Source organism: Clytia hemisphaerica, unplaced genomic scaffold (genome assembly GCF_902728285.1).
Source record: "Clytia hemisphaerica strain Z4C2 unplaced genomic scaffold, Clytia hemisphaerica genome assembly, whole genome shotgun sequence".
Classification (NCBI taxonomy): Eukaryota; Metazoa; Cnidaria; class Hydrozoa; order Leptothecata; family Clytiidae; genus Clytia; species Clytia hemisphaerica.
Genome location: NW_027103599.1, coordinates 52,189 through 77,946, shown reverse-complemented (window position 1 = coordinate 77,946; position 25,758 = coordinate 52,189). Strand labels below are relative to the sequence as shown.

Here is a 25,758-nt window from a genome sequence, read left to right as displayed (position 1 = left end):
TTAGCTATGCAATCCTCGTTTCGACATCCTTGCTGATATAGTTTTTATTTTTCAGACAATTTATTCAAAAAAAATGCAAAATATGAATTTATCAAATGAAATCAAAGCTCTGTGTTTACTCTTGCTATCAAAATCGAATGAAGAAAACCTGAAAGAAGTATGCATCGAAATAAAGAACACGTTTTTCATAAGTAAAGATACCAATCAACAAAAGTCTTTCATCATTTGGTTACTGAAAAGCTGGTCATTTTCTTCGTCAAATAAACACAGTCAAACATTTGGTTTCGGTTGTCATGGTAACTTGGAGACACAAGATGTCTGCCAGATTGTTGAAATATTGGAAATGGAAGATGACTTTGTAAAGGTGACTGTTTCTTTTATTTCAATTATACCTTCCCCAAAGAAGGGTGTTTCTTTTTTTATACAGTGGGTTGTCTTTAACTCGTACCTCTATTACTCGAATGTCTCCTTCCTTAACTCAAGTAAGTTTCATGGTCCCCTTGGTTAACAGTGCCTTATAAACCATACTCCGTTAATCGAAATTTACTTAACTCTAAACAAATTTGCGTTTCCCGTGCGTGTTCGAGTTATGAAGACTTCATTGTATCAACGCTTTGTTCAGGTTTTAATCTTTCAAGTGTGCAAATTTTCAAACCGTACTTGAAATGGTAAACTTCAAAGTGATATAAATGCTTGTAGCTTGAGAAGAAAGCAGTTGTTTTAGGTATATTTATAATTTTTCCAAAAGCATTCAGGTTTGGAAGTTTCCACAAGATGAATATTTGTATGCTTGTTTTTCCTTTAAATTTCGCAGGTATTATTTTTGTTGCCAGAATCGAAAAAGTACAAATTGGTCAATCATTTATGTGAGAAATTCAACAAAGCTCCTCAGAACCACCATCAGCTTCGGCAAGCCTTCATCAAATACACGTTCACCGAGTATTGCCCTAATTTCATTGCAAGTTGCACTTTGAACTACTGTTCCAAAAATGTTCAACTCTTCTTTAACAATCTAACATCCACGTTGGAGCTAACAGCTAATCATGACCAAGGAGAATCTATAATCTATTTACTCATTGGACTCGATTGTTTACTCGATGACCAGGAAAAAAACAATACAGTCAAGCTAGATCCATATAACACTGGCTCGTTTATTAAACGTGACATTTTAAGAATCGAACAATATAAGAGATCGTGTGCTAGCAAGCTTGATTCCAACATCTCCAAAGCTGTTGGTCAAATCAAGTCTTCACCGAACTTTGATGTAACCATTGAAAGATTTGTAAACACATTGATAACTGTTTTGACCTCGAACGATGATTTAATGGTACAAAATGATCATGAGCAAATATTGGTATGTTATTTCTTTGTCACCTATCAAATATTGTATCTTTGTCAACTTCATCATCGCCCAATTCTTATCACGGTCTTGTACTGGTACCTGGACATCTAAAATGGTTGTCAGTTCACATTTAAGTATCTATTGTGATGTTTTGTCTGACAATTGTATTTTTCTTCTTCCGAAAATGGAAGAATTATTAGTACATTACATACAACGTGTCTGTCTGAATAATGCCTAGGTAGTCTGTTTCTTTGCTTAACACAACACCAATTACTTAATATTTCGCTTTTCGTTTCATATAGACACATATTTCATATCATGACAGTGTCTCCCTATTGTTATATTATGCTGATATAAGCAAAAAAATGTTTCTTTTTCCCCCTTTCTGCTCTGGCCAATCTTGCTCCACATCCGTGTCAATCCAATGTGAAAAAGCTTGTGAATCAAAATTGATGAGTAAGATTCCCCTTTCTGGCCAATCTTGCTCCCCATCCGTGTCAAAACAATGTGAAAAAGCTTGTGAATCAAAATTGATGAGTAAGATTCCCCTTTCTGGCCAATCTTGCTCCACATCTGTGTCAATTCAATGTGAAAAAGCTTGTGAATCAAAATTGATGAGTAAGAAAATGATATCACTCTTAAATTTAAAATCAAAACCTTTAAACGCTTACCTTTTAGGTTTTAGTTGCAATGAAACTGAGATGCTTTCAACAAGAAAGTGAATCTTTATTTTCGGACACCATTCAATCATGTTTAGCGCTTTTATTGCGATCATACAGTGGTAATGAAATGGAATTGTTGACTTTCATTTGCTGTGAAGCATCCAGCGAAGAAATTGGAGACCTGGCAACCACTGCCAATGGTTTGTATTTAGTTTTTCATGTCGAAACGCAAGGGTTGGAAAAAGTCTTCAAGTTTTAATAAAACGGGGGGCCTAATTGCCGGGGTTTGGAAATTGTACCTCACAATACCCCCAAAATAAGGTAATTGTAGACTATAATCAAGTTCCTTAGCGCAAAATGAGAGGCTCTTCTTTTAACAGCTTAATAAATGGAGGGCCCTAATAAGGTCTGGGGTTTAGTAAAAATTAAAAGAATAACAAACGGGGCGTCGTGAGTCCGTTAAAGAAGCGATTGGTAAGGGTACCTTTTTCACACCTCGAAAAATCTAAAATTTGCGCCCCCTCTGGGCTGCTATTTCCAGAAGATTTGGTCAAAAAATTTTAACACTGACCTGACTAAGTGTCTAAATAACGCGCAAAAAACATCGGAAAATGTCTCTAGTTTCTCGATTTTTGATTTTAATGTTAGTGTATGCTATGACAAAGATGATGTAATTATAAAAATCGAATTTGTTTTGATCTTTAGACGGCTCGCAAATATTTTTATGTTTTCTTGTTCATAGAGACGAACCTTTGTTATGAAACTTGGGATAAGATGGCGAACGACGTGGAAGAAAAACTTTCATTGGCTTTACATATTGTTAACCAATTGTTTCCAGGCCATCAAAGGGTGTTTCAATGGCTTTTTACTCAAACTTCTGATAAAATTACTGATAAAGAGATATGGGTACGAGTTTGTGTTACTTACGTCATCAATCACGGATCAATGGAAGACTTGGTTACTGTGGTATATTCACTGATAAAGAACGAACATAATTTAAAGGTAAGAATTTTTTCTTTTTTTTAACTCTAAAGTTTACTCAGTAGTTTAAATAATTATTTTACAGTGGAGCCTTCATAACTCGAATGTTTCCTTAACTCGAACAAGAACGAAGCGACCGTAGCATGAAGGTCGAGCATCCAGCTACGGTGCGCAAGGTTGTGGGTTCGATCCCCAGCCGGGTCATACCAAAGATTCCCAAAATGGTACTTGATGCCTCTCTGCTTGATGCTCAGCAACTAAAGAGACGGATCAAGGGTAAGTGAAGAAATGCAGGGAAAGGAGTGGCGCCCAATTATTCGGACAGCTATGCGAAAAGGGAGCCTTTGGGTCGCCCTCAACTGCGGTCGAAAACTTACTTACCTAACTCGAACAGGTTTTCTAGTCCCTTCAGCTAACAATACTTTATAAACCATAACTCGAGCAAATTTGGTTTCCCCGTGCGTGTTCGAGTTATGGAGACTCCACTATATCAGTAAACTGTGCACGGTTGAATTTACATTAGTTTAAAGGATAAATTATAGTTTAGAGGAAGGTTGAATATACCATTTCAATCATTAAGGGCCGATGGCCGAGCGGTTAAAGCGTCAGCGCCACACACCAGGGTTTTGTTATTCGAATCCTCGTTCCTTCCAATATTCCGTTCAGTTTTTAGCCGATCCAGCTGACCGTCCGTGACCTCGTAAAAACATTCCACAGACTGCTTAAAAGTCATAGATTATTTGGCTATCCACGTAAAGATAGCCACTCTATCTATCTTTCATTTCTTTGTTAATTGTAGATCAGTGGTAGAACTGTTTTAACTTCTCACAAAATAAGCGCATTGATCTTTGCCTTCATCTTCAGGTTTCTTTAGAGAGCATTTCATTGCTATTTGACTGGACTTTTTTCCGAGCCTTCTTTTCAAACTTGTTTGCCATCATATCTTTCTTTTGAGAAGCTTCCTTCGCATTATTCGATGATAGAGTAGTATTTGAAACATCTGTCGAAGTGCGGGAAAACTTCATCTCGAATGCTTCTTTTCGTTTCTGGCTGAAAGCTGCTGCCGTATTTTTACGCGGTTTCAACATTATAATATATAACTTATAGCTGTAGACTAACATGAAGTTCAAAATGTTCAGGGTCTGTATGCTCAGCACCAAAATCATGTCTTTGGTTACCAGACCTTTCTGTGCAAAATAAATTCCAGTGGCGGTGAGTAGTAAAACGCTTGATATAAAGGAGGAGTAAATAACATGCGTTGTCTCCTTGAAATATGAGGGAAGACCACGTGACCTGATCGCTTGAATCGCATTGGTTAATATGATGAGTAGCACGTAGAACAATTGAATAATAATATGTGTATCATTGTTACATGTTACCACTTTAGTATAATCGGAATCTTTATACTGATACTGGATTTCGGGATTCAAATCGGAATATGAGATAATCAAAATAAAAGCGTCGACGCTGAGTAGAACACTGACCACTAACCAGTCTAAAAGGCCTAAAAAACGCCTTTGACCAGCTGAATGTCGGTGCGTTTTCTTTTGGAAGATTGTGTAGACTTTTTGTGTTTTGGCCAAATTGATTGAAACAGCTGTGGTGAGGGAGAGTCCTGCAATGATCGGAGTGAGAAAACATTGTCCAGCATTGGGCGGTATTATAATCAAGTAGATGGAAAGTGTACTTAGGACTAGATGCGAGGTCAACTGAAGTGCAGTCATTGGTCTGTTTGCGTTTTTTACTATCGGTGTATCACGGTTTCTCACAAAGATCAACATTGTGGAGATAATGAATGCTAATGATATGACGGAGGTAATGAAGAGGCTATAGCTCAATGGTTCATTGAGTGATAAAAAGAAACTGGTGTATGGGTCAAAGCAGATTGTTTTTAAAGCATTTGTTATGAGTGGGTAATGACAGGGCTTACAATCTGTATCCCCTGTTTTGTCTTTAAACATGTTTTCACCACACGAACGGCAATGCCAACCATAATTTCGTATCCATGGTGATTGTGAATAGACTCCGTGGTGGAGATAGCGGCCTGCTCCACAAACGGGTTTGGTGTTTTGACAAAGTGGTTCTGTTTGTTTTCGAACACGTGTTGGATTGTTGTAAAGATCTTCTTTCACATTCTCCCATGATTTCTCATCAGGATATGAGCTAAAAATGATGAAGTGTAAATACACATATAATCGTGGTCAAAACTGGTGTCCAATAACCCTTTTCCACCGGCAAGCCCCCCCCCTCTCTCCCAAAATCAATGTTGAAGTTGAATTTTTGCACTTTCACAAGACTCACCATCAACATTGATATTGGGGGAGGGGGGGTGGACAAACAGTTCTGTCCAGGATCGTAGCAACCCTAACATCGTACACTTTTTTTTATAAATATGTAAAATTTTTAAATTTTAGGCCTAAAAATGTTCTTATTTTCTGGGTATTTTTGTATAATTTCTTAAGAAATAGGGCGTTTTTAGAGTCTTCAAAGCCTTAAAATGTTTTAAACTTATTCTAAATATTCTAGCCATCAGAGTCTCTATCCTTATATAGTTTGTTCAAAAGAAAGAACGTGTAGATCTAACAGATGTTTGGTGGTAAACATCGTAAGTCAATACGTCATTTGAAAAACTAATCAGCAATCAGCTATCGGGTCCGTGATATTATGTTAGGAGACATTGCAATGGTGCATATTTATTTGTCCAGACCACTTTTTTGCCAGCAACGCAAATTTTACATGTGCACAACTCTTTACATGAGTACCATAGAATTGTATCTACTTACGCCTCTTTGTAGCTAATGATCATCTGTTTTATAGCCTCTGTGTTCTTAACAACTTCATCTGAGATCAATTCTCGAAAATATGAAGGTACCCTCATCCAATCTTGGTAAGTCACCTCGGACCCTATGTGTAAAGACCATAATGGACATATTAATATATTCAAACTGCATAGACTTTATAAAATTTCATTTTACTCCAAAACACCCATTCTACCATTGAAATCTCGCTTTCTTTCAAGGAGCATTAAAAAAGCACCTTGCAAACTTATATGCTTCGTATGCGAAACGAAATTATGAACCATCCCTCTCTATAGTTCGAAGCCCGAGCTATGTTGAGTTCTAGTAATCGAAAATTGTTAACAAAGTCTACTGAGCTGATGGACAATATGCTCAGTTGATAAGTTATGGAAAAAATTAAGTTATACTTTAATGGGATAAGATTTTCGAGAGATTAAATTTCGTGGTTTAGCTCATCCGTGAAATTTTAAGATTTCATGGGACTTGATTTCGCGGATGGCACTATAGGGAGACAATATTTTTTACAATTTTGTGTTGCTTTTGACGCAAAACTATTCATCAGGGGTCACTCCTCGTCATAGTGGGTACAATTTTTTTATCGAATAGCCTATATTGTTTCTAATCGATTTAACTAACCTTTTGTGATGTTTGGTAAAATCTTTTGTAACACCACACTATATTTGTCAATAAACTCGTCTATAATCCCGCTATCTTTAAGAGCATTCATTATTGTCGGATTTTCAGGGTTCGTAATGTCTTCCTTCAAGTCTCTCAGATGTTTCAGAAACTCTTTTATTGTGACACCTCCTGGAAATTCATTAAGATCATTATATTTGACCGTTAGCTGCATTGTTTCCTGCGTGGGAGCTCTTTCAAACGGTATAATAAAGAATTGACTATTGCTTGATGAAAATTTCCAATCTAGCAGAAGTGGATGTTTTTCGACCCTTTTCAAAGATACCCATGGGCCGTAGAAAATCATGAAGCGTAGATATGGGTCTTTATATATTGTGTTTAATGTTTGGTTCATCTGTGTTGAATTATGTGGATTAATCATAATTTCCTTGTAGCATTTCTCGTGTTTTTCGCTATCTAGTTCCAAAAAGAAACAGAAAGCTGATTCAGGTCGCTCTTTACAATCTCTCAAAACGATTTCATCATCTTGTTCATATTCTTTGGAATATAATATAGCTAAGTAGCTAATCTCTCCATCGTCTAGCATCTCTTGGACATTTTTTTGCTTACTCATACTGTAGCTACCTTCATGACTATAAAGGAAAGTTGGTTTCTCAACTAGGAGTGATGGTATCATTCTTTGAAAAGTTAAAGACATCAAAATCGCATCTTCAATGTACAGTAGATAACTGACAAGACGTGTCATCTCATAAGACATGAGGGTTAAAAACAATAACTGGGTTTTCGATGGCACCTTGAAATCCATGGATCGAGTAAAATAAGCATCGTCGCTGATTTCTCTTCGTTCTACACTTTGTAAGACTGTCTCTGTCACAAAGTGCTTCGAATTTTTGGTATCAATAAAACAATACCCAAGTCTGTAGCCTCGATGTGCACGACTATTGAGAATCCTATCCACGATACCATAAGCGTTGATTTCTGCGTTCTGGCATAAATATTCTTCACCCACAGTACAATTTGTTATGGTAAATAAACCAATGATATCGAATTGAGCTTTTACAGAGATTGTCAAATCGAATTGTAGGAAAATGATGAGCCATATTATAAGAAATTCGGATCTCTTTTTTTCCATGTTTTCATTAAGTTTTTTTTGAAACTGATAACACTTTTGATGATGGTGTATATCTTTATATGTTTTTTTTTGCGTATTAACTAGACACGGCTGGTTTATAGTATGGTGGTAGACTAGACATATACAAAAGCCTTGCAGTCAAGTGTCAAGAGTTTATAATCACTAGGCTATAATTCAATTTCTCCTCTCTCATATTCTCTCATATTCTTGAATAATCTCTTACGTAATGAGCTGGTGATTTCAATTTCCCAAAATGGGCTGTTCCATAAAATTTCCATACAGGGGGGTGGACAAACCTTTTCAAGTGAAAACAAATTTCTCGGAAAAGTGTAGATACCCCTGGAAAATGGCAAAATTTGCAAAAGAACCCTTGGAAAAAATTATTTTTATGTCTGAAAGTGAGGGTGGACGAACTAAAATCAGTCGTTCACCCCCTGGAAATTCAAGAATAGCTTTTTACCTCCTGGAAAATGAAAAAATACTTCTTTAGACCCCCTAGAAATTCTTCTCGGATTACCCCCTGAAAATGTTCGTCCACCCCCCTGCATGGTCATAAAATGGAATGGCCCAATTTAACTGTCAGTTCTTATTGACAATCTTTTCGGAATAGTAAATAAAAACGGACATTATTAATATTTAAACATATTTCCTTGTTGTTTTTTATTAAAACCCTTGGAATTAATTATGTGTGGGTTAAAGTTCTTTTTATACTCATTATTGGTCAGCCCCGGTGACCCTTCAAATCTCCTCCGCGATTTTTTTTTTCTTGCTTCAGAACTAGCTTTTGATTCCGTTAATTTTCCGACAATTTAAATATTGGAAAATTTCTTCTTAACCGGAGCAAACTGCACCTTAATGCTAAAGGAACTGCTACTCTGGCCAAAAATTTCAAAATGGTAACCACAAATTGACATTCTAGTTCCAGATCTCTTTTTTTCCAATTATAATCTAATTTAATTAGATTTTTATTCTAATTTTGAGCGATGTATGTTGATTGGTGACTTCAACTGCGAACCAACAAACACAATTTCAAATAACTTTCTGGAAGAAAATTCATTATAGTGTCGCCAACTGTCAACAAAAGAAAGACTAAACGGATAAGGAAAAACCAACGAACCTGCTAAATCATACAAGAATATTCAACGCCTTACCTAACTTTTTTTCGCACCATTAAAAAAGACCGACAAATTTCAAAAAGAACGACAAATTTCACCATCTACAACGACCGAAAATGACACCGTATAATGAATTATTCATTCCTTTTAGTGTTTTGCAGATAATAATGACCAGCAGTTTAAAAATTTACGCATGCGTTTTAATTTTTTTTGAAAATGAAACAATAGATGTGAAGTAGAAATTTTATATTTTTCATCATATAACTTTTGAATTACAAAAGATTTTCCACAAAAATAAAAAACAATAAACCAGCTGCGCTGGAAAGTCAGCCCAGAAGGCTTAGAAGGCTTAGAAGTACAAATAAGAAATCTAGCTTTGTTAAAATCTGAAAAGCTTGAAAGAGCGTCTCTATTTGCTTGAAACGTTCAGACGAAAAAGTAGTGGTGCATAGTGGGATCCGTCCAAAGCAGAAGTCGGTGAAACAAATTAATACCATTGCTGTATTGAATTTGAATTTCGCTCCTCAAAATGACAGTTGATGAATTAGCCAATGAAAGCTTGTTTTAGTTTCTCTTTTCAAACTGCCTCAGAAAAAAGCGCGATTTTTTGTGGTCCAGTCGTTTACTCATTTTTATTCAATATCAGAGATATCAGATTATAAAAAACACTCGACGGGTGTCTTGTCATGACAATAAAATAAAAGACCCAAATAGAAGAATTTCTACAAGTAGTATACAACTTAACATTATTCAAAGAAAAGTAATTTCTTTAATACTCACTTTCTCTATAATTAGTTCTCTTTCTTTATTTACAATGCAAAAGTATCTTTTATTAACTATTGAATATGACGCAAAAAAGAATCTTTTTCCTTTTTTTCTTATTCTTAATTATACGCGTCTTTTTATGTTATGTGTTTTTCTCGTCCTATTTTATCTCACTAAGAAAAAATTATTTTCGCGCGCTAAGTAATTCCGAAATCCTGTTTCCCGAAAATAATCCGAAATCGGAATTAAAACTTAAAGTCTTAACGACGACGACCAGCGGGAAAAAAATCGTCAAACCGATTTGAAGAGTCACCTGGGCTGACTAATTACAGGGGATGTGAACAATTAAAAAAAATCTAAGAATAGTAGGTTGGAGGTTGCTAGCATTTGGATGGGCTCTGGAGTGAATGGATAATAATTTCAGAATACCATTCCAGGGGAACCCAAAAAAAAAGCTAAAAAAAAATTTAAGTTTAAATTTTGAATTGAATTTTTTTCAAAAATATTTATATGATTTAGTCATTCCATGGCAAAACATAAATGGAGCAACTATATTTTTAACATTTAGCATTTTTTAACATTGCTTGTATGTATAGAGCACTGAAGATGATTTTTAATCGAGAAGCTTTTGCTCAATTTTGAAATAAAACTTTGTTGTTTTTTCTTTAAATTAAAATCTTAATTAGTTCCCGAGATATTAGCGTTTTAAATTTAGAAGAGATTTGAACTTATAATTGGCTATTTGCGTAAGACAAAAAGAAACATTAGAACTTCTTTTCGCGCCTTTTGAAAATCAATGTCTCCGCAATTACTAATCAAACAGCCAATTATCTCTCTCAAAATTTCAAATCACTGTAGAAAAAAATCAGATTTTGCCACACCATGGTAACTTCAAAAGACTGAAAGTCACACATAGCTTTGAGCTGCCGACTTCATTCTTTTTTTAATGTATTCCCTGAAGTCTGGTCTAAAAAAAATTCGTCTTAGGATTTTCCTTCTCATAGCCTCATTATTTTTGGACCTACCTCCGGGTACCCCGGTGGGGGTGTGGGGGTCCTTTAAATTAACCCATGTTCGTCCGTCCGTTCGTTCGTCTGTTACCAGCTCTTCTCGGGATTGGCTCATTACTTTTTTCTGTTTTTTTTGGCACAATGATGCAAAATGATGATTCCTGTAAAGTGACGGAGCCCGATTTTCGAAAAAAAAAATTTTTCGGCCGAAAATGCCGGAAATATGCTGGAAAAACTGGTTTTTTGGCATTTTCTCGAGATTTTATCATTATTTTTTTCTTATTTTTTTGCTCAAAGATGCGTATTAACAATTCCCAAAACATGGCCGAGTCCGATTTTTGAGAAATTTTTTTTTGCCGGAAATCGCCGTTTTTCTGGATTTTCATTGGACTTTTTCCTTATAATTGGTTTACAATGATGGATTTATTGCGTTATGCATCTTCGCTAAACGCTATATTTTCTGACTGATTTTTTTCATTTTTCTCCTCGCATTGCTATCTAATTTTCATCATCAGGTAGGTCCATTCAGTATCTAGCTTGTTTAATTTGCAATTTAGTAGAATAAAAGAGAAAATTAAAGTACTTTTCCGGATTTTTTTATGTTTTATTGAATAAGTCGCTGAACCGACCAATTAGAAAAAAAATCCTAAGACAGTTTTTTAGACCAACCTTCTCTGGATCGTATAAAAAAGGGAATGAATGAGCTCGATAGCTCAAAGCTATGGGTGAAATCATCCCTTTTGAATGTAAAAAGGTCCAAATTTGGTCTTTTAATAATTACACTTTTTCAGTATATACTAAATAAAATTTCAATGACCACCATCATTTAGAAAATTTCATGGGCTTTCAAAAAATATATGCTTTTTTTGCTTAAAAATTTATTTTTTGAAAATTATTAACAAAATAAAGAAGGTGTCTTATGACATAGATATACCTTAAGATATTTAAATGGTTTCATGTCCAAAGTCTTCTAAAGTACCTGGGTTCTGGAGATATGACCGATTAAGTGTAATTCCCGGTTTTAGCAGTTTTGTAGCTACAATTAATTAAAGTAGGGGCTATTAACCCATGCCACTTGCATTTTATGAGATGAATCAATTTTTTCGGTCATATGTACCGGTAGTTTTGGACCTAAGAGCGCCGCAACCCATATCGCCCCGGTTTTTTTCCCCGCCCGAATAAAAAAGTTCAGATTGGTATTTTTTTCATAGTTGGGTGTATACACTTATACATTTGAAATCAAAAACTATCTGACTATTTGTAGCATGGAATTATTATAGACACTGGAAAACAACGAGCTGAATTTTGCCAATTTCTCATGTACAAGCCTTGTCCGCAGTAATGACTTTATTGTTCACCATCCATCCACCATTAAATGATTTTTCGTAGCATTTTAATTGCCTTTCTCATCAAAATACACTTATCCAATTCCCAAATGAGACTTTAAGTTCTCCTCCGAGATTCAAACTCATCTACTTAATTACTAATTATACGTCGTTAAGACGTTTTAAGTTTCGAGAAAGATGCAAAAACATGCTATGTATAAGAAATTGAATATTGACACCAGAAATTTTTAAACTTCAACCTCAAAAAAGCCACCGTGCCACTAAAAGATTTTCATACCACAGTGGAGCTATGAGACTCACGTCTAATATATATCAATCTCAGCTCTTCTCGGAGAAATATTGGAAAGATATTCCCAATTCAAAATTTCGTGTCATTATAAGCATTTTGTTTGATTTTACTCGTCTGATGATGTTTTTCTCACATCAGATTTCATAAATGTATTCGCTTGGTATTCTAACATTTATTTTCAAACTTTTAGCCAGCAAAAGTACGATCAGAAAAAGTTAGAGAACTTTTTAGAAAAAAGAGTATTAATCATTTTTCAAAATCAGACTCCTTCGAGCCGCCATGACAGTTGTCCTTTGCGGACAAAGCCTTACATCGATTGTTTTCTGAAACAATAAAAAGACAATACTTCGCTCTCCACCGTTTCATTCGATGTTTATCCAGAGTCTCTATAATAAATCCATGTTGGTAGTTAGAGTGATGTCTTTTGATATATTAAGCGAGTTATTTCTTTTATTTACTTTACCAGGTTTTATTATATTGTCTCGATTATCTATCGTGGTCACAAATCAACGAGCTGTTGACCCAGTGCAGAGATCTTTACAAACAACAAGTATCAATTTTACCGAACTGTTCTGCATTTTACTCACGTGATCAGTTCAAAGGCGACTTAAATGAAGTGTTGAACAAAGTGACGGAAAAAGACGAAGATTTAATGTACAAATTATCGACATATTTCTTTTTCTATCCATCTCATGTTTGCGATCAACTTCTATCGAGAATCTTTAATGGTCACATGAAAGCTACCATTTTGGAAAAGGTATAAATTAACTCTTACGGATGTGATTATTTTTTCTCGCAAAAGAGGGGGCTTATCTGAAGAATCCTACATTTACTAAAAATAGACAAAAAGAACGACAAATTTCATAAAAAACGACAAACTTTTCCGTCCACAACCTTGTCTGTACACAGACCCAGTATCTACGGCTAATTTCAAAATTCATTGCCGTAGAGGGTCTTTTCTCATTTTCTTTTCTTTCTCTTATTCGAAAAAGATTCTTCGTTCCTTGAAAATCGAATTAGAGATAGTCGACTGTATTCTTGTTTTTAGCTTTTCCATGTCTTTCCAACTATGTTGAATACTAGTTTTGTCAACAAAAATAATGAACCACTCAACATGTTGGATGCAGTTCAGAAAATGTTTATTCAACACAATGAAGATATTGGTCAACGAGAAGATTCTGAAGATGTTTTAGCTCAACTACTTTATTCTACAGCTAAGGTAAGGTACACGTTTTTTATAAGAACAAACTATATAAGAGCATAAGGCTTCGATGTCCAAAATGTTAAAAACAAGTTAAGAACATTTTAAGGCTTTGCAGACTTTGAAACACCCGATTTCCTAGGAAAATGGATAAAATACTCACAAAATGGTGAAAATAAGAGCATGCTAAGAACATTATATGAGGCTTAAAACTCGAAAAGCTAAGAGCATCCGAAGGCTTCAAAAATTTTGGATGTTCTTATAAAAAAATGTAGCTTCACGGCCCCCCCCCCTTGGCTGCAGGGGGGGCTAAAAGGTTAAACAACAACTGGTACCTAGGAATAGCTTTAGGTCAGGGGCCACCTACATTTATTCAAACTAAAATGGGGCTTATTTGGTTATTTAGGGTTAATTTTTGGTCACAGCGAATTTAAAATAGCTAAAATTTTAGACTGCGGCACAAAACTTTGTCCATTTCATAGATTTCATAATACATTTTTTCACATTTAGTAAAAGTCCTGTCTCGGTGAGACGCGGTAGTATCTTTTGGGATTTTTGTCAACAAGCTTATGTTGCATTCAATTTGTGCTTAACAATGAGATTAAATCACTTCTAATAATGCATCTTATTTTTCAAATTTTCGGTATACTCAGATTATCCGGCCCTGAGTCTCATCTCGAGAATAATTAGACATAGTGTATACAATTTACACTGTGTGATCATAGTATAAGAAAGCCGCGGCTTTATTATACTATGGTGTGATTTGAAGGATGGGCTATTCTGCTTCGGGAATGATGGCCAAATGGTCCATTACAAAATTTTCATAAATAAGGGGTGGTCTTGGTTCAATTCCTACCATGTTCAAATGGTCCAAGGCATTATTCCCATAAATCACAGGAGTATCTCAGTTTAATTCCCCGCCCCTTAAATTTTTCAGTATGGGGAGTGGGTTGACATAGAGTAACCAACATGTTTTTCTTTTTTATAGTTTTCTACAGAAGAAAATGGGCACGCGCAAAGAATTGTGGATGAGATTATTTATCCGAACATTTGCCGTGCAAATAATGACGATGAACTTATGTTGAAAATGTGTTTCAATACCACAATGCAATTGCTTCATCGAGTACAACAATGCAATGTCATCAAATTAGATCAAATCCTGTTACTATTGGAGATTCTATTCTTTTACGTCAACCCTTCAGAGGATTTGGAGAATCAAGAGATATTGCAAACTTTTGAAATGGTGCAGAGCGTGATCAAACGTTTTGTGGTGAATATCAAATGGCTTTATGAAAAGGAAACAGATGAAAAGATCAAATCAGGAATTGTACTTTTGATTACACAGCTGCTCTCTGAACAAGGTTTGTGCTACAGTGATAGTGTTAGCCCCCTGACAGTTGTTATACTCAGTGCCGTACACCCAAAATATTCCAAAAGCATAAGAGGGCTTGAAATACTTTTGGGTGAGTAATATTCTTGGACTGATAGAAAATTTCGTCACTGTGTATGAGGCTCAATTTTTTGATTTCATTATCTGATTTTGTAATTTAGTTACCAAGAGCACCACAGCTTAGCCTTCGCTGAAATTAAAAGCTATGGAGACAAACTGTAAGAATATCGCATGTCTCCAATCACATTACAGGGTGGGCGCAAAAAAAATGTGGTCAAACAAAAATTGTGCTACTTGCAGAGCAATTAGTGCCATAGAAATTCTATTTCTCTTTTGTTAGTTACGCTGGAAAGTTCAGCATAAAGGCCGGTCTCCACTTTCACGCGAAATGGGCGACAGTTTGTTTCTTAACGTTTTTAGGATGAAGAAAAGATTACGTCATAAAAAAGTTTCGCGCGAACAAAAAAAAGTTGAAGGAAGTTCTACTTTTTTTCATCCGTTACGTCAATTTTGCTTCATTTTTCAACCGACCAATGGCGTTACAAAAACGTCAAAAAGTTTTCGCTCATATCGCGCGAAAGTGGAGACCGGCCTTAAGTGCTCCCGCAAGCTTTACCGAACTTCCAAGTCTCTATACCAATTCTTTTTCCCCATCAACAGAAGCCGTGATGTATTATTACTTCTATCAATTCTTCAAATCAATCAACGACCAAGATTCTGCAATGAAACCGCCTGATTCGTCCATTCTATGTGCTGAAAACCATCAAGGTATAAATTTTTTTCATTGGTGTTTATTGAGGGAAAATAATTTTTTGAGTGGGCTTTTGTTCTTGATAAAATCCTAACTCCATTACATTAGTAATAGCATGAACATATAAACGACTGGACATCTATCTTTTATTGTCTCTTTGAAGCGAGCTTCGTTGCCGCCTGTAGTTCAAAATTGCTATAAAAAATCCGACAATAATCCGTCGTAATTTTATTTCTTTGAATTGTTTAGGTAAAATGATTGATCGAGCTTGAACATTACTCCTAATGCACAAAAAAATTATTTTCAAATTTTTTCACGAGTTTGCAATATATTATATCAACATTTTCAACTCTGAAATGCAGAATTTCAACTGCGTGTATACTTTTGAATCCCTTTTGTCACTCCAATAATTTTTCTTATGACTTGAAAAAAATAGCTTGCCAAAGTTGAGAGCCTGTGTCATAAGAATATCGAAATTAGAATGTGACACTCTCTAAAATTATTAGACACTTGTAAGTCAAAATTTGGAAATATTAGTCGGAGTTTTGACAAGCTGACGATGATTTTGCCTCTGTTATCTTTGTTATGATATAGATAAAAGACTTGAGAAAAGTAGAACAACAGAGACTTTTGTCGAAATTTTGACGTTGTTAGCAAGGTATTCCTAAGAGGTATACCATCAGAATTTATTGTTTCATTTGATGATTTTAACGAGGCGGCAACGAAGCTAGCAGTGTTATCTTCAAAAATACAAAGGAGATGGATGTCCAGTCGTTTATACAGGGTGTCCCTAATTAAAGTATCGAGTCGAAACACAACTATGAGTAGAAAGTTTTATGTGCGTGTTCACTAAATTGTATTTTAAGCTCTCCCTCTTTTTTCTTTGTCATTACGATTAATTTATACGTTGTAACTACCTTTTGTAATAAGCCTGTGTGATGGAGAACATTCTTATATTTTAGCGATAACACACACAAACTTTTCTACTCAATCGCATGTTCAAACTCGATACTTTAATTAGGGACACCCTGTATGTTCATGGTAATAGTGAATTAAGCATTACTAGACGTTGTAATGAGACTGTTTTGTTAGAATGAAATTGCTTAAAACTAATTTTACGGCTTTAAAAAATAAGCTGCCGTCATTCATTCAAACAATCTTTTTCATTCAATCAGACTTTTAGTTGGTTCCTTTCGGTCTTCGTAACAAAATTTAAGTAATTTTAACTCCTTTGTTAATTATCAATCATAACAAAGATTATCGTTCATTTATTTTTCCAGGTGATAGAGTCACGTTTTTGTGTCATTTATTCGAAGTATATACGACCAGCGATGAATATATACGTGATGTTATGGACAAACTACCCATGATAAATATGCAAGATGAATTCGATGGTATTGTTGAAGCAATATCAAAAGTAAGTTGTGTTTCTAGTGATTAATTAATTTTTCTCATCTTCAAAGTTTTAGCAGTCTTAATAATTCGCGCCTAAACTGGTAACTGTTTTTCTTTTTTTATTATCTGATAGCAGCTCTGGAAATTTTCCTCCGACTATTTAGCCCAGAAACCCAGATAGATCAGGGCAGAATACTGATTCGCTCGACTCGAATAGTCTGCATGATAAATTCACCTGGACTCAAAATCTCGAATGAGTACGTACTCTTGTCTCCCGAATAGACGTCCCCCCCCGCTAATTGTTAAGAGACAAAAAAATCCATCCCCCCGCTCTTATTAAGACCCCCCCGCTAATTAAATTCGAATAATTCAATATTTTATTACAGTGTAGATAGACCTTAAACTTGTTAAAATTTTCCTTTTTGTTAGTATTGGTTCTTATTTTACGTGTTCATTTGTTTAAGTTTCTTTTTTGTTGTTGAAATTGATATCAGTTTAAAAAAAATCTGTCTTCAAATTACCCTCCCCCTCTTATTCCATCCCCCCGCTTATTAGAATTTAGAAAATTTTCCTACCCCCTGCTTATTCAGACCCCCCCCCCCGTCTATTCGGGAGCCAAGAGTAGTGTCTCTAACTTTATTTCTTATGTTTTAGATTTTTTCTCGTGGTGGTATCAACAAATACAAATGGACGAAACATGTCGATTTGATTTCCCTTTTAATTCGAATGAACAAAATCGAGGTAAGACTGCATGCCTTTACGGCCCCTAGCTCTTGCACTTGCTCGGCAACTTTAACGCTCAAACGTCTTCGACATCGAATGCGAAATCTTGCGAATTTGAATTCAGTAAATGGTCCTGTAACTCATTTAGTCTTCTCTTTTTTGTTTCAGAATGTTGAAAGCGTTGTTCCTGCACATCTATTGAAAGGTGGTTTTTATATCTCCTTTTTGGATTTAAGACTTATTACAAAAATTTGATTTACATACTACACTATATAGCGCTAAAAATCTTAACTTTACTATATGTCAGTTTACTCGATAGTAAACATGTATTTCAAATCTTAAGGTGGCCAATCACCTATAGTGACTTTTTTGAAAGTTTTATTGTTGGATTTGTAGCTTATTTTATTTTTGTTTTGTAATTTTGTAGAAAAAAGTGTTCATGGATGTTGCATCTCCTTGAACGTTCTATTGGAAGTCTTTCAAAAGATGAAGAGTGCTGATGGAAAGGGTACTGAGCAACAGTTGGAAGAATTCCCAAAGTTGATGGATGTGCTCAATAAGTTCTTGAAAACTTTAGATAAATTCTCGGTAAGCTTAGTGTTCAACACCCCTGTGTCACAGACCTGCTGGGACCCAAACCCCACTGGAAAATTTGGCAAAAATTTCGTCCCCGGTAGGGAAAATACCACGGAATTTCAGTCTTACTGGGAATTTTACTTTGATTTCATCCCCATTCGAGATCCAATGTTTAAAAATTGCAATCCAAAACCATCCCTACTGGATTTTTTTAACCTTGGAACAATAAAATTTCTATCCCCATCGAGATTTCAATAGGGATTTTTATCCCCACTGAGAAAAAGGTTTCACCGGGGCTTTGAGACAGGGGTGTTGTTATAGAGTTAACCTTTTGGACCCGAATGCCGTACATATACGTCCTTGAGACGTTCCGAATGCCGTACATATACGCAATTTGATAGGCATGTCTTTCTCGCGCAATATCTTTAATTGGCTTGCTTTCTGATCGTTGAAAAATAAAGAAAAAGAAAGTAGAGAGTCTAAGCTTTCCATTGATATATAATGATGTAATGTTATGATCACGGTGTGAGTCAGCACTTTTCAAATAAAAACACTGATTCAAGATGGCAGACGGAAAAACACTGATTTTGGAGAAAAGTGAACAATGTTTGAAAAGCTCTTGTGACCAGTAGAATTGTTTTTGGATGCTAATTTTTGGTATATGGCTTCATGAGTAAGTATATATTGATAAAATAGTAAAGAAAGATTTTATAATTAACTTTCCCCCACTTTTTTTTGCATAGAAAGTGAAAAATGCCAAAAAAGTGACATTGTCGAAAAATGATGAAAAAAGCATTGGTGTATGTAAAGCTACCATTTAAGTTAGAATACTTTAATTGAACTTGTACCCAACCTAAAAGCTGCAAAACTTAATTAGCTTTTCAGGGATAGTTTACTTTTTGCCAAAAGATTTCTAGTTCTTGAGTTATGGCAAATTTCCCAAACCCCGCGTTTTCTCAAAAAAAGTTGCGCGCAGACAGCGTGAAAATATAAAAAACAGCGCCCTGGAAAGGTTAATGATTTATTTTCTAAACATCTAACTTGGAGCCTTCATTAAATACATCCCTGTATGATTGACCCTCCCGAGGGAGTACGTCATAATAAAATAATGTAGAAAATGGTGATGGTGGTGGGAAATTTCTTGTTTTCAACATACACGTTTTTATAAGAACATTCAAAATGTTTTGAGCCTTCGGATGTTCTTAACTTTTTGAGTTTTGAACCTGAAGATGTTTTTAACATGTTCTTATTTTCACCATGAGTAATTTTTGCCTACTTTTCTAGGAACTCCGATGTTTAAGAGTCCGCTAAGCCTTAGAATGTTCTTAGCTTGTTCTTAATTTTTTGCCCATCAAAGCCTTATGTTCATATATAGTTTGTCCTTATAAAAGATATTTAAGGTCCATCTTCAATTCACAGGATAAAATCTTTACTACTTCCCCCCAGTGTAGCTTACGAACAACTGATTTCCATTATAGAAATTAAAGGGATAATCAGATCAAAAATGAATTTTAACCAAGAGATTAGTTCCATAGCTCTTTGTAGAACCTCCAATTTTTTCTGGTTACTTGTTTTTCAAAGATAAAGATATTTAGGTTTATAATTTTTAATTTCTACTTGAAAACAATAGAATTTCAACTTGAGGTACGTGCGAGTTACGAAAATCCGAGATTTAAAATCGTCATATCTTCTCCAGAATTTTTTATTTCCACTGACCTTTATTGGTTATTTCTTAAAAATATTTGGTGGTCTTACTAAGGACAATGACAGGAATTATTGAGCTAATTTTTCCTATTAATCTAGTTATCCCTTTAAAGGGTTAATTCTTCCAGTCAAATTTCTTGTTCCAGTGAATAATCCGACCTAAAGGTTCTGCGACACAGGGATGTTACAATGGGATCTTTGAAACAGGAATGTTGTAATGGGTTCTTTGACGCAGAGAATATTTTGTAATATTTTACTTCGAATTTTCACCCTTTTCAGATTTTATGTGCGATGGGGATATACATCATGCGAAGAATATTCGAAATCTTGGAACCACTCGACGAAGAGATACAACAATTATTTTCCTTACTTCTCATGGATTCTCTAATCATCACCATGAAAAGTTGTAAAGTGCTTCCAACTCAACAACGAGCTGTTATACTGGAAGAATGTCGAGAAATGTTTACAGAATTACCAGAGGATAGCAAATTATTTTCAAAATTGAGAAACAAGTTTAAAGGGTTTGATAAAGCTTGATTGATTTTTAGAAGATGGTGAAAATTGATTTGTTATATTTGTGTTGATGGATGCTACCTTTATTTTGCTCCAACTTAATATATAAGTCGCGTATTCAAGTTTTGTTATAATTTAAGGTGTAGCTATGAATATGTTTTTCATTTTTCAAAAGAAAAAACTTTTTGTCCAATCAATGTCATGTTTTGAATTCAATTCCATCTGGATTTAGAACGCCATGATTCCATTGAAATTGCTCTAATGACAAGTGACTTTCAGTGAAGGCCCTTTTTCACACAATTGAAAGTCTCTGGAGGGAGCTAACTTTGGAATAATTAAGTCCCTTGAATTCATTTGTCCTTTAAGAGTAATTCATCGCCCGTTAATTTATCATCAAAAATTACAAAGCTTGACAAATAACATTAATTAGTCCCTTGAGAGTAATTAATTGCTCGTCAATTTCTCATCATCAAAACTTACAAACATTGACAAATTTCATTCATTAGTCCCTTGAGAGTAATTCATTACCCGTTATTTTTTCATCAAAGATTACAAAACTTGATAAATTTCATTCATTAGTCCCTTGAGAGTAATTCATTGCTCGTTAATTTCCCATCAAAAAGTACAAAGCTTGATAAATTTCATTCATTAGTCCCTTGAGAGTAATTCATTGCTCGTTAATTTTTCATCAAAGATTACAAAGCTTGATAAATTTCATTCATTAGTCCCTTGAGAGTAATTCATTGCTCGTTAATTTCCCATCAAAAAGTACAAAGCTTGACAAATTTCTTTCATTAGTCCCTTGAGAGTAATTCATTACCCGTTAATTTTTCATCAAAGATTACAAAGCTTGATAAACTTCATTCATTAGTCCATTGAAAGTAATTCATTACCCGTTAATTTTTCATCAAAGAGTACAAAGCTTGATAAATTTCATTCATTAGTCCCTTGAGAGTAATTCATTGCTCGTTAATTTTTCATCAAAGATTACAAAGCTTGATAAACTTCATTCATTAGTCCCTTGAAAGTAATTCATTGCTCGTTAATTTCCCATCAAAAAATACAAAGCTTGATAAATTTCATTCATTAGTCCCTTGAGAGTAATTCATTGCTCGTTAATTTTTCATCAAAGATTACAAAGCTTGATAAACTTCATTCATTAGTCCCTTGAGAGTAATTCATTGCTCGTTAATTTCCCATCAAAAAATACAAAGCTTGATAAATTTCATTCATTAGTCCCTTGAGAGTAATTCATTCTCGTTAATTTTTCATCAAAGATTACAAAGCTTGATAAACTTCATTCATTAGTCCCTTGAGAGTAATTCATTACCCGTTAATTTTTCATCAAAGATTACAAAGTTTGATAAATTTCATTCATTAGTCCATTGAAAGTAATTCATTACCCGGAAATTTTTCATCAAAGATTACAAAGCTTGACAAATTTCTTTCATTAGTCCGTTGATAGAGTAATTCATTGCTCGTCAATTTCTCATCAAAACTTACAAACATTGACAAATTTCATTCATTAGTCCCTTGAGAGTAATTCATCACCCGTTAATTTTTCATCAAAGATTACAAAGCTTGATAAATTTCATTCATTAGTCCCTTGAGAGTAATTCATTGCTCGTTAATTTCCCATCAAAAAGTGCAAAGCTTGACAAATTTCATTCATTAGTCACTTGAGAGTAATTCATAACCCGTTAATTTATCATCAAAAATTACAAAGCTTGACAAATTTCATTCATTAGTCCATTGAAAGTAATTCATTACCCGTTAATTTTTCATCAAAGATTACAAAGCTTGATAAACTTCATTCATTAGTCCCTTGAGAGTAATTCATTGCTCGTTAATTTCCCATCAAAAAGTACAAAGCTTGACAAATTTCTTTCATTAGTCCGTTGATAGAGTAATTCATTGCTCGTCAATTTCTCATCAAAACTTACAAACATTGACAAATTTCATTCACTAGTCCCTTGAGAGTAATTCATTACCCGTTAATTTTTCATCAAAGATTACAAAGCTTGATAAATTTCACTCATTAGTCCCTTGAGAGTAATTCATTGCTCGTTAATTTCCTATCAAAAAGTACAAAGCTTGACAAATTTCATTCATTAGTCACTTGAGAGTAATTCATTAACCGTTAATTTATCATCAAAAATTACAAAGCTTGACAAATAACATTCATTAGTCCCTTGAGAGTAATTCATTGCTCGTCAATTTCTCATCAAAACTTACAAACATTGACAAATTTCATTCATTAGTCCCTTGAGAGTAATTCATTACCCGTTAATTTTTCATCAAAGATTACAAAGCTTGATAAATTTCATTCATTAGTCCCTTGAGAGTAATTCATTGCTCGTTAATTTCCCATCAAAAAATACTACAAAGCTTGATAAATTTCATTCATAAGTCCCTTGAGAGTAATTCATTGCTTGTTAATTTCCCATCAAAAAATACAAAGCTTGATAAATTTCATTCATTAGTCCCTTGAGAGTAATTCATTGCTCGTTAATTTCCCATCAAAAAATACAAAGCTTGATAAATTTCATTCATTAGTCCCTTGAGAGTAATTCATTGCTCGTTAATTTTTCATCAAAGATTACAAAGCTTGATAAACTTCATTCATTAGTCCCTTGAGAGTAATTCATTACCCGTTAATTTTTCATCAAAGATTACAAAGCTTGATAAATTTCATTCATTAGTCCCTTGAGAGTAATTCATTGCTCGTTAATTTCCCATCAAAAAGTACAAAGCTTGACAAATTTCTTTCATTAGTCCCTTGAGAGTAATTCATTACCCGTTAATTTTTCATCAAAGATTACAAAGCTTGATAAACTTCATTCATTAGTCCATTGAAAGTAATTCATTACCCGGAAATTTTTCATCAAAGATTACAAAGCTTGATAAACTTCATTCATTAGTCCCTTGAGAGTAATTCGTTGCTCGTTAATTTCCCATCAAAAAGTACAAAGCTTGACAAATTTCATTCATTAGTCCGTTGATAGAGTAATTCATTGCTCGTCAATTTCCATCAAAACTTACAAACATTGACAAATTTCATTCACTAGTCCCTTGAGAGTAATTCATTACCCGTTAATTTTTCATCAAAGATTACAAAGCTTGATAAATTTCATTCATTAGTCCCTTGAGAGTAATTCATTGCTCGTTAATTTCCCATCAAAATGTACAAAGCTTGACAAATTTCATTCATTAGTCACTTGAGATAATTCATTAACCGTTAATTTATCATCAAAAATTACAAAGCTTGACAAATAACATTCATTAGTCCCTTGAGAGTAATTCATTGCTCGTTAATTTCCCATCAAAAAGTACAAAGCTTGACAAATTTCATTCATTAGTCCATTGAAAGTAATTCATTACCCGTTAATTTTTCATCAAAGATTACAAAGCTTGATAAACTTCATTCATTAGTCCCTTGAGAGTAATTCATTGCTCGTTAATTTCCCATCAAAAAGTACAAAGCTTGACAAATTTCTTTCATTAGTCCGTTGATAGAGTAATTCATTGCTCGTCAATTTCTCATCAAAACTTACAAACATTGACAAATTTCATTCATTAGTCTCTTGAGAGTAATTCATTGCTCGTTAATTTCCCATCAAAAAGTACAAAGCTTGATAAATTACATTCATTAGTCCCTTGAGAGTAATTCGTTGGTCGCTCCTTTCTCATCAAAATGTACAAAGCTTGACAAATTTCATTCATTAGTCACTTGAGATAATTCATTAACCGTTAATTTATCATCAAAAATTACAAAGCTTGACAAATAACATTCATTAGTCCCTTGAGAGTAATTCATTGCTCGTTAATTTCCCATCAAAAAGTACAAAGCTTGACAAATTTCTTTCATTAGTCCGTTGATAGAGTAATTCATTGCTCGTCAATTTCTCATCAAAACTTACAAACATTGACAAATTTCATTCATTAGTCTCTTGAGAGTAATTCATTGCTCGTTAATTTCCCATCAAAAAGTACAAAGCTTGATAAATTACATTCATAAGTCCCTTTGAGAATAATTCATTGGTCGCTCCTTTCTCATCAAAAATTACAAAACTTGACAAATTTTATTCATTAGTTACTTGAGAATATTTTTTCGCTCGTCAGTTTTACTACAGAGTGTCCGGAAAAAAGTATCGAGTCGTACCACATGTTCGAACTCGATACTTTTTTTCCGGACACCCTGTATCTACTCCAGGATGCAACGTCTCTTATTTTCTCCCTATTTTCTACTTTCCTATCTTCTATCCTGATTTTCTGTCTTTCTCGAGTGTTTCTAACTGTTTTCTAAGTATTTTTCTGAAATTTGCCCGTACCGGTGAAACAGGTCTCCGACCCCGGCTCGAACCACAAAATGCAATCAACCTTGGTTTACAAACCCAATGCCTAACCGCTTACGCCAACGAGACACGACAGAGAACCGTCATTCACAAATACTTATAGCGTGTAATTTACAGACCTTAATTAAGAAAGCTCCCAACCCTACCGGTGCCCCTACAAGGATCCCTACGGGATCCTAAAAGTTAAGTCACAGGGTACGAATGCCCCTAAGAAGGCCTTCGGCCTTATTAACCCTAACTGATAATAACCGAACCCCCTACCGTGAAAAGCACAGCTCAAAATCATATATTTACGCTGTGCCGACGAATCGAGATTCTATTCATCGCGCAATCAGCGAAGACAAAAGTAACCATGACGACCATCCAAGATCTTGGATGAGCGTCATAGTCGATATTTTTATTCCCGTCGTTGAAAACACAACTTACAAAAAGTCATCAATGCTTTTTAAAAAGAGTCAGTGATAGAGAATCATAACATAAAGTCTGTCTATTATTTCGATTCAATTAAAGTGACATTTCCATAATTAAAAGTTTAGTAATTACTGTTATACATTTGGGGATCATGTAAAAGATTTCTTTTGAAATAAACTCATTTCAACTACACTTGGAGGTTTCTGGGGAATTCGTAAATAGTAAACTGCATACTGATACAGTCTGCTAGACATTAATATGGTAATATTTGCTCTTCATCTTTGATTTTTTCTACAGTGATTAGATTAACACATGCGCGATAAAATTTCTATTATTTGTCTTCAGAGGTTACTATCTTCTTTGAAAACTTAACCTCTGATACTCAGGGTACGAACCCCCGTCTAGGTCCGCGGATTGAAAAATTTCACTTGCATCCTGGAGTATGATATCGTCTGCCAACCGTATCTGCACCTTTTTCGAAAATCACTCGTCCAATTCCCAAATTTTTTTTCGAATCACTCTATTATTTTCTTCTTTTGGCCGGTAAAATTACCATAGGGGACTGTTAGAAATAAAAGAATAATAAATCTTTCTCCTTTGCGGCCAAATTCTGTATATTTATTGCCTGCTCATATAATGACAATACTAAGCAGATATTCAATA

At 34.5% G+C, this 25,758-nt stretch overlaps 2 protein-coding genes across 3 annotated transcripts in view; one reads left to right on the top strand and one right to left on the bottom strand.

The window, feature by feature from the left end:
* LOC136802001 (uncharacterized) overlaps positions 1-25,758 on the bottom strand; it is a 253,117-nt gene that overhangs the window by 175,279 nt on the left and 52,080 nt on the right. The gene's annotated exons all lie outside the window — the stretch shown is intronic.
* LOC136801984 (uncharacterized) lies at positions 60-20,526 on the top strand. 2 transcript variants are annotated; one of them, XM_067058680.1, is made up of 13 exons: positions 60-364; positions 815-1,354; positions 2,021-2,204; positions 2,747-3,006; positions 12,543-12,833; positions 13,125-13,295; positions 14,266-14,638; positions 15,331-15,435; positions 16,699-16,835; positions 17,468-17,554; positions 17,705-17,741; positions 17,964-18,124; positions 20,096-20,526. In XM_067058680.1, exons 1-13 carry the CDS (start codon positions 74-76, stop codon positions 20,351-20,353), a joined length of 2,895 nt encoding a protein of 964 aa, XP_066914781.1. In that variant the 5' UTR covers positions 60-73; the 3' UTR covers positions 20,354-20,526. The 2 variants fall into 2 exon arrangements, with proteins under 2 accessions (XP_066914781.1, XP_066914780.1); XM_067058679.1 differs by having other exon boundaries at positions 15,328-15,435.